The 10,494-nt window shown below is 45.2% G+C and overlaps 1 protein-coding gene across 1 annotated transcript; it reads right to left on the reverse strand.

The window, feature by feature from the left end:
* Window positions 1-853: 853 nt before the first annotated feature.
* Window positions 854-5,355, reverse strand: LOC310797411 (glutamate-rich protein 6; the record flags this gene model as incomplete). The annotated part of the gene is made up of 7 exons (XM_083659780.1): window positions 854-859; window positions 1,843-2,053; window positions 2,444-2,602; window positions 2,775-2,857; window positions 4,411-4,617; window positions 4,704-4,790; window positions 5,332-5,355. 7 exons carry the CDS (start codon window positions 5,353-5,355, stop codon window positions 854-856), a joined length of 777 nt encoding a protein of 258 aa, XP_083515906.1.
* Window positions 5,356-10,494: the final 5,139 nt, after the last annotated feature.

The raw sequence follows: 10,494 nt of genomic DNA on the forward strand, positions 1-10,494 counted from the left end.
TAGCCCGATGGAGTCTAATCCTCACAGCTGACAGAAAAAGCTCCTCCTTAGATATGGATGGTCCTGAAGCAGCAAGCCTGTCTCTGTTACATTCCACCTGGTGTTAAAAAATGGTACATCATTCTTCACAAATCATTTACAAACATTACACAGATCTAATGCAACTTCAGCACCACAGACCAGGAAGGCTCCATACCACCAGAGGCAAGCTCAAAAACTGTAGCAAGCAGTCACTTCAGGTGAGATGATGTGACAGTGGGACCTGCAGAAGGTGAAAGCAGCATCACATTGAGACAATGGGATGAACCTGGACTTTAGTCCAGACCAGCCCACCACCATCAGCCGGACACCAGCCATCCTTGTTGATTATTTCACAACACGAATCAAGTCAGCTCCATGGCTCAGGCTACACTGTGCCCGGCTTGCCCATTGGTAGCCTAGGTAAACCCAGCCCCCACGTGACCTGCTCTCTCAGTTCCCAGTCACTATCAGTCATAGTGACTGAGAACAGGTCTGAGAGCAGGTCACGTGGGGGATGGGTTTACCCAGGCTAGCCCATTGGGTGGGCCTGGCTTTTTTAAGAACTGTGATCGCCAGCCAGCAAAGTTGGTGTAAAAACTAACCCACTCAGTTGTTTAAGCCACCAAATTCTTACTGCTCTGTAATGTATTTTTTCAGACCGTCAGATCAGCGCGGCCAACTGAATATATTGCAATGCATAGGCTATCCGTTATTATGTTGTTCTAAGCATCACAAACCACACGTCCAGTTCAAAGAGAAAACCTTTCAAGAAGCATCAACTCGACCAGTTTGTTCTTCACTCTTTTAAGGTGTGAAAACGATCTATCACCCTTTAAGTCTACAGTTAGTGACAGGGTGAGAGACAGAGATCTTTAAATCGTGAAGATCTCTCACCCACAGTGAACAGGCAGGGTTAAGAAAAGCCTGACTGTGGTGACTGAGCAGACTTGGGGAAGTAGTTTTCAGCCTACCCTTTCTGAGCAGTTCCTCTGGTGAACATGTTTTCTCTCACCAGGGTCGACCTGGATATACATTCAAATGTGATGGAGGGGGGCGGGCACCTACACACCAATCACCATTCTTTCTCATTATGCATATTCTTTTAGTATTGAAGATTAATTTTGGCTGTGGAGTAGGCCTAATGTATAAAGAAAATATGACGAAGCTTATAAAGAATTTAATTTGAATGTGTGGTGCCCCCCCAACAAGGCAAATTGGCTGGTGCCCCCGGGTACTCGCCCGATGCGATATATGGATAAACCTGGCCCAGAGTCTTACTTATTATTCTGGCCTTAATTGTGCGCTGTGAGGGGGGGCCCTTTATGTATCCAGGCGCAGGGGCCCGTCATGTCCTCGGGTAACAACTGGGTGCCAAACGGTGGTGAACTTTTTGTGGCTTGAGCGACAGGCAGAGCGACCTATAGAGCTGCAGGTCGCAGCTACAAATCCTCTACGTCACTTTTTTTCCATCAAGCGACATATTTTCTCGACAATATGACTTAGTATATCATAATTATGAGATACTATGTCCTAAATAATTATGACATATCTCATGATAAATAAATGATGACTTATATAGGCTAGACTCACATAAGATTTAAGTAATATTTCTGAGAAAAGAATAATTGTGAGGAAGCAAGTCATATTTATGAGAAAATAATTCATAATTGTGAGTAAGTCCTATTTATGAGATACTACCGGTAGTCATAATGTTGAGAACAAACTCACTTGATGGGGGGAAAAGTTGTGTTTTTGTTACGGGGTGGTGGAAACAGGCTTCCATAACAAACTGAAAATAGAAAAGGTGATTGGTACTGGTACCTGAACACAGCAGGCACCCACGCTGAACTTTGCCCTTTGGCCGTTTGCCAGGAAGGAGACAAACACTCGTTGCTGTCCCAGGAGGCGGACCCCCACCATCCTGTTGAGGGACAGGAAGACGGGCCGCAAGGGGGCGGAGCTCCAGCTCCACCGCCGAACTCTGGCCCCCGCCTCATCCAAACACTGACCACCTGATCTATCTAGGCTCAGCCTGCAACATGTACGCACACGCACACACACACACACACACACACACACACACGCACGCACGCACGCACGCCGACACACACGCACACACACAGACACACACACACACACACACACACACACACACACACACGCACGCACGCACGCCGACACACACGCACACGCACACGCACACACACACACACACACACGCACACACACACACACACACACACACACACACACACAAACACAAACACACAGAGACTCTTCACATTCTTGTTATAGGATGACCATGCATGATATCCTGTGTATAAAAACGTGGAATTAGTCAAATTCATGTTATTTCCTTCACAATAAAAGAACACAATGTGAGACCAGTGGTTGTGTCTTAGTGTCAGAACGGGGCTCTTACCAGATGGAGCCATTGCTGTGGTAACATGCTGCTTTGCCGTCGGACTGGAACACGGCCCTGATTGGTGGATCGGGGGCGTGGATGTCATCATAGACAATGCAGACCCTCCCCTTTCGTTCAGTCACCACAATGACCAGGGCCAAGGGGCCTGAGGGGTAACTGTTGCCATGGTGATAAGGATGGGAACACCCCGTGGCAGATTCCATATATCACACAAAGGAACTTAAAACGCCCGTCATTTGTTGTGGTTTGAAGTTCCACATTATTCTCTTGATTCTTTTTTTTTCTATCAAAAAAATCTACAAATGTGAAATTTCCCTTTGAATGATACAAGACCTGGGCAGAGCCATCAGGGAACACAGTGAGAAACTTCCTCTCATTGGAATAATGCTTCTGTAGAAATCCTGCACCATCCTGTTAACAAATGCAACCAGAATACACAGCCAAAACATGTTGTTGTTGTTGTTGTTGTTGTTGTTGTTGTTGTTGTTGTTTGTTTTCTATTACTAGTCCTGAATATATTGATCCTAGGATGTTACAATGAAATTAAAATGGTTACATGTGGATGAAGTATGTGGTTTATGCATGGAGCAGATCTGGTATGACTACATGGTGGCACTAAATATTTATTTGCAAAATTGAACAGATGCAGAACTCGATTGCTTCTATTCAGACGGAATTCTGACAAGTTTAGTACATATATACCTGATGATGATGAACGATGCCAAACTGAAATGCCTCGTGACCACAACAAGGAGCCACCTCTTCTCTGCCTCTGTTGTTTTCAAGCCTCTGTCCGTCTCAGGAGTCACTGTCCAGCCACCTCTTCCTGGAGTCGCTGTCCAGGCACCTCTTCCTGGAGTACATGTAGAGAGCTGGAAGCTGATGACCTTTGATGGTGGGTTATCTGAGCACAGTAGCATACAGTGATATATCGATGTGAATTCTACTATTACCACGACTTGATGAACAGAATTTAAACTCAAGCCCAGAACTGTATGCTGCTCCTCACTGAGTTAACCCATTGATACCTGATGCAGCATTTGTGTGTGTATCCCTTTAAGACCGCGAACCGCGGTTCGCGGTCTTAAAGGGATACACACACAAATGAGGGATATACACGCATCAGGTATCAATGGGCTAAGCTACTCACAGGTTTCTGCAACAGGCGGGTGGATTGAGTTCTCCTCGTAGACTAGAGGTCGTTCTTGTTTTCGAAGTGGAGAGGAACTTGAAAGAAAGATCGGTGACAAAGTTCATTCTGACAAGTTGTTCATGATACCTTTCCTTTCACACGACAATGGCTTCAGAGTAGCACATGAAGTCAGTGGACTGAAACATCTCTCCCATTCCTGCAAATACCTCAACCTTTGAAGTGTTGGGGTCAATTGTGTCCCATGGTCCCATTGAGTAATCAGTTTTTGTATTTAACGGCCGTATGGAATGGTTGTAAGGACACCCACTTTTATTACTTTCATCAGCTGTTCATTACTGTTAATGCTGAATTTGATCTTTTCTGTTCATGCTCCTTTGCAAAGCACTTTTTGAAACACTAGGCATCTCGCGCACTGACAAGTTGGATTAGTTCAATTAGGGCAATTAATCTGCCCTAATTAGAGGTCACCTGCATGGGTGCTCTTTACACCCCCTGAAAGGTTCAGCCCGATCGCACGTAAAACGGCACAGCTGTGACCGGCACAACAATTTAAACAGACAGAGAACAGACAGAGAACAGAGCCCACATTGCCAAATTATTATACAGTATATTATATATTATAATTATAGATAGATGCTATAAAATTATCACTACTCTTATTACTAGCCTATTATTATTATTGCTGTTGTTGATTGTGACTGGAACTGACATATATTAAGGGTTCTTTTTTTTATGAGGCTAACAATCTCAACTCATGACATAATATTATTCAAATGTTGTCAAATTGTATCCGAACCCATTCAATAAGTACATGCTTTAACTCGATATACCTGATATACCTGTATTCCTCTGTCTCTCTGCCCTGGAAGAGCAGCTCCTCCACCTCTGTGCTTGACTTGTTGTCCAGTGGGGTGGGAGTCCGGGTCCCCAGGTTCCACCTCGTCAGAAGCAGACATCTCTGATACAGCAGCATCTCACACAGCTGCTGGTGCTCGGCACAGCAGAAGAGTGCAGCTGTCTGAGATGGAGGAGAGAGGAAAACAACATAGACGGTCAGCAGCACCACATAGCCAAACCATGGAAGACATCAACCATCACCCTCACCTCAGGATCCTCCACCCATGGTAGATCCAGTGAAGGCCATGGCTTCTCTCCACAGTACTCACACTTGACTGGGGGTTCTGTCAGATGCTGGCACGAGAGAAGACACAGTAGTGTTCAGCAGAAGCAGTTCAACTGAGCTCATCGGGAACACGAAGAAATGTCTTTGCGCATGGAATTTTGCAACAGAGGTGAGAGATTTGATGTTGTTGTTATACCGCTGGAGGAATACTCGTCGAGTCTAGCGCCCGGCGGTCTGACTCCCGATTGTACCTCAGAACTCCTGCCAGTCTGGACCAACGGGTCGGTAGGTCACCAACGGACTGTAAACAGTCCTCCTGCATCCTCTTACCAAACACAAAGAAAAACACAAGTCTAATTTAATAAACAATGAAGTAATGAAATCAGATCTTGCTCTGTCAACGGTGACATCTAATGGTAGAAGAAAAGTCACTGTGGTGTGAATAAACTGGTGTTGCTGGTGTTGTCAGTAACCTTGGCGATGAGATCGTTGTCTAGAGCAATGTGTAAACATAATACCTAATTTTGGTTGCTGGGTGGTCATACAATCCAATGACACATATTGTCACACTCAAAATGTGTCCTGCAAGTGCTGATTCACTGTGCCCACCTTCCCTTGCCTTTGGTCTGCCATGTTGAGAGAAGGAGGAACTTGAGTTAAAATCCTACATTTTGTGTGAATTTCTCATCTTAAACAAAGAAGAAGATGATTTTTTGAAGAAAATAACCAGTGATGTATTGGATCTACGATTGGATCTGAAAATGTTGTTTTCCCCCCTGAATCAGTGTGGGAGACATGAGCAAATTAGAAATGAGGGGCGTTTTCATGAAATTGTAGGGATGTAACTGTTTACATCTATAAATAGCATTTAGGCCTACATATTTTGTTAATTGAACAAAACAAAACAAAACCTTCAACATACAAGTCTCATAGCCAACTGCCATTTTGTAGGCAAACAACAAAACGCTAAAAATGCACATGAGATTACAAAGGCATACTGAACAAATTTCCATGTAGTTAGGCTACTTCACTGTCTTTTTGTCTTAACAACTGTTGTTGTGACATTATTTGTCCAATAGATGGCAGGAGAGATGTAGGCTGCAAGTATGGATTCTGTAATCTGTTCTTTGAAAAACTGACACACTGGCCTGGTCTGATCATGGATTGTAAGAAATGAAGAAAATCTATAATAAGTATAATTGTGTTTACAGATTAAACCTTTTGACAAATTGAGCCAAGGAGAATTAGGCTCTGATTATGTAACATGAGCTGCATGTCACATCAATGATTATGGCAACATTGCCAACTGGGGAAAAGACTGGCCCAGGTGCAACCAATGCAGACTCATTAGAGGCGGTCAATTAGACCTACCTGCAGCAGCTTTTGATTGGTCCAAGCTGCCTACAAACATCTGTGACTACCACCATCTCACTGATGCATTCAGTTCCACACGAGGCACACGTGTAGCACAATGGTGCGTAAAGGAAAAAGGGAAAGTAGCGTTGTTTACCTGGCTGCAGCTGTTTTTCTGCTATGTTGTTTGGCGCCGACGATCCAATCTTCTAGCTTGAGGAAAGCCGACAGACGAGATGGACGAAGCGGTGCTGCCAAAACAACAGCTGTCCAAGAGGGCACCATTGTGTTTAATGGTAGAGTGTCTGAGAAATGGGCAGCGGGAGGCGACTCCAACGTCAACGCTGCCAAGCAAGCTTCTTCCAAAGCCTCTGTGGAAGATGAAACCGCATATCAAGCAGATGCAGGTATAGTCTACTTAAAAGGGCATTTATTAAGTTGACTTGAGCAAGTTACTACAGCTGTTTCTTAAAGAAACACTCCGCCCATTTTCAACCAGCTTTGTATCATTAGAACATCAGTAGTATATCAGAAAACTAAAGTCTCATTTAATTTGACAGTTATTGAGTGTTAAAGTGTGGACCAGTGATGTCACTGGTGATGTCACTGGTCCACACTTTAACACTCAATAACTGTTAAATTAAATGACAGACTTCAAAACCGTTTAGTTTCCTGATATAGGCTACTGCTGATGTTCTAATAATACAAAGCTGGTTGAAAATGGGCGGAGTGTTCATTTAAGTGATTGGTTGTTAATTGGAAGGATTCCAGCACATGTTAAAGTGGCCCTGGGGGGAGGAGGGGGTGCTTGCCACTAAAGTGAGGATAAACTCATTATGTGACTTTAATGTTTAAAATATATTTCAGGTTTCAGACCCTTTTTACAAAAGCAACATGCCAGTTCCCCTGAAGTAGCATGGAGTCGCATGCCCCGTTTGTTGCACTGCGGTGGAGACCAGTTGATGTTTCAAGCATTTGGACGAGGATCATCACATTTTGTGCTGGACCTAGGTACAGTAACAAGAAGGTCCTTTTGTCGACAATGTTCACATGAAGTGTGTTGAGACCAAAGCTTGTGCATCGTGTCACACTTGCACATTCTCCCCCCACAGGAAGTGCAGCTTCATTGCCTCTTGCTCAGGTCCCTGCATCCTGTGGCTACAACATGCGTATGAACTCCCTTGGACTTGCCATGGTGGTTCCCTACAATGGCTGCAATGTGATTCAAGAGGTAACCTTTGCATTGGAAAAATGCATTGATAATTTCTTTTTCTAAATTAAAACTCATGGCAGCTATCAATGAGTCCCCTGTTTTGTGCTTTCCCGCAGGGTGGATGTCATGTTCTCCCAATGCGCTGGCAGGGAATTCCAGTCTCGCTTGTGTGTCCTGCAACATCTGTTGCCACCAATCCTCAGAACCCTACTGTGGCACCACAAACTACAACAACCACAACTGTGGCACCACAAACTACAACAACCACAACTGTGCCAGAAACTACAACAACCATAGGGCAGCCTCAAGTCCCTGTGTTTCCAACAGCTGCACCTCAGATCCCTGTGTTACCAAAAGGGGAACATCAGGCCGCTGGGTTTCCAATGTGGTTTCCACAATATCCACTCTTTGGCCCATACCCACAGCTGCTGCCCCACCAGAGCCAAAATGTGCAGTATCCCAAATTCCCTACTATTGCACCAGAAACTACAACCACCAAGAAGCCAACACCGGCCCCAACCACAGGGAAACCTCAGGTCCCTGAGTTTCCACCAGGGAAACCTCAGATCCCTGTGTTACCAAAAGGGGAACATCAGGCCGCTGGGTTTCCAATGTGGTTTCCACAATATCCACTCTTTGGCACATACCCACAGCTGCCGCCCCACCAGAGCCAAAATGTGCAGTATCCCAAATTCCCTACTATTGCACCAGAAACTTCAACAACCTGCAAAAAGAAACATGTACCAGCCACACAGAGCCCCGTGTTTCCAACAGCTGAACCTCAGAACCCTGTGTTTCCAACAGCTGAACCTCAGAACCCTGTGTTTCCACCAGGTAAACCTCCACAATATCCAGCATCCTGGTACGTTCCCTCATACCCACAGTTTCCACAGCAGCAGAGCCAAAGCGTGCAGTATCCCAAATTCCCTACTATTGCACCAATAACTTCAACCACCAAGAAGCAAACACTGGCCCCAACCACAGGGAAACCTCAGATCCCTGTGTTTCCACCAGGGAAACATCAGATCCCTGTGTTACCAAAAGGGGAACATCAGGCCGCTGGGTTTCCAAAGTGGATTCCACGATATCCACACTTTGCCCCATACCCACAGCTGCCGCCCCACCAGAGCCAAAGTGTGCAGTATCCCAAACTTCCCCCTACTATTGCACCAATAACTTCAACAACCTGCAAAAAGAAACATGTACCAGCCACACAGAGCCCTGTGTTTCCAACAGCTGAACCTCAGAACCCTGTGTTTCCACCAGGTAAACCTCCACAATATCCAGCATCCTGGTACGTTCCCTCATACCCACAGTTTCCACAGCAGCAGAGCCAAAGTGTGCAGTATCCCAAATTCCCTACTATTGCACCAATAACTTCAACAACCTGCAAAAAGAAACATGTACCAGCCACACAGAGCCCCGTGTTTCCAACAGCTGAACCTCAGAACCCTGTGTTTCCACCAGGTCAATATCCAGCATCCTGGTACGTTCCCTCATACCCACAGTTTCCACAGCACCAGAGCCAAAGTGTGCAGTATCCCAAATTCCCTACTATTGCACCAGAAACTACAACCACCAAGAAACCAACACTGGCCCCAACCACAGGGAAACCTCAGATCCCTGTGTTGCCACCAGGGGAACCGCAGTTCCCGGTGTTTCCAGCAAGTAATCAGGAACCTCAATTCCCACAGTTTCTACCAGGGAATCTCCAGAGCCCTGGAGGGTTTCCATACTTCCATGCTCCAGTGCCTTATAAACAGCTCCCCTTCGTTCCACAAACATCATCCAGTGATGCTTCTACAGGCCAAGAGCAGCAGAACTACTTTGCCCGGGCCTTTGACCCATCTGGACTCTCTGCTCAAGCATACCCTCGTTCTTTCTACAACTGGGAAACTGTGCCCTGGATGCCCTCTGCCTATTCCACAGGCCAAGAAGACTCAACTCCTTGGTGACCACAAGTGCAACATGGTAAGGACTCCTTAACATAATTCATATGAACAAGAGCAATTTGAGTTGGGATTGTGAATTTGAGCTAATTATTGTTTTTGCTGTCTTTCAGGGATTGGTGTCCGGGCGTTTTGTCAATAAAATTTTGTTTTTACATCAAGCATTTTCTCATTTGTTACAATTGTAAGAAATTATTTGGTGCCCCATCTTATTGGGCATGTTCCAGGGTGCACATCTACCCAGTGGTTCTCAACTGTGGTACGTGTACCACTGGTGGTACAGATGTAGGGTTAACTGAATTACTTCTGCCATCTAATAAGACAATAAGGTCTGGCAACTAACTGAAAAGTACTGAACCTCCACTAGATTTGTGTTGGTTGCAAGGAATCCTCGGACGATCACAGTGCACTGGAAATGTTTTAAGCAACTGTACATGATAATTGAGTATGTATATCAGGATGTATTGATTATAGGGTAACATAGGTTTTGTTTTTCTATTGGTTTTTAACATTGCTCCAGAAAGCCCTCCACCTAATATGCGCCTGATGATCTCAGAGCTGCGGTTGGTGAACATTCTCACATCACAGACCATCCTGAAGGCATCTTCTCACATCACAGACCATCCTGAAGGCATCTGTGGATGAAGGCTCTCTCTCACTCATCAGAACGTCGTCACTGACTGCAGCAGCCTGCGGATTATAACATTGAGGAGATCGGGCTAGTAGTGTGTCTCTTCCAGGCGACAGGCTGGAGGGCGTCTCAGGCACTGGTGAAGATGCTTCATAGCCCGATGGAGTCTAATCCTCACAGCTGACAGAAAAAGCTCCTCCTTAGATATGGATGGTCCTGAAGCAGCAAGCCTGTCTCTGTTACATTCCACCTGGTGTTAAAAAATGGTACATCATTCTTCACAAATCATTTACAAACATTGATTGATTGATTTTATTTGGTGAATGTCAACATACACAGGGTACAGATACAAGGACAGACAGTCACCGAGGATAAAAACACAAGAAAGCCTCAGGCTTATTTCCATTGCGGTCCTCATGAACATCTAACATAAAGGGAACAGACATGGAACATATGGATATCACCATTAATACTCAAATTAAGGATTACACAAATCTAATGCAACTTCAGCACCACAGACCAGGAAGGCTCCATACCACCAGAGGCAAGCTCAAAAACTGTAGCAAGCAGTCACTTCAGGTGAGAAGATTTGGCAGTGGGACCTGCAGAAGGTGAAAGCAGCATCA

This window comes from Poromitra crassiceps (assembly GCF_964638095.1).
Source record: "Poromitra crassiceps genome assembly, chromosome: 23".
Classification (NCBI taxonomy): Eukaryota; Metazoa; Chordata; class Actinopteri; order Beryciformes; family Melamphaidae; genus Poromitra; species Poromitra crassiceps.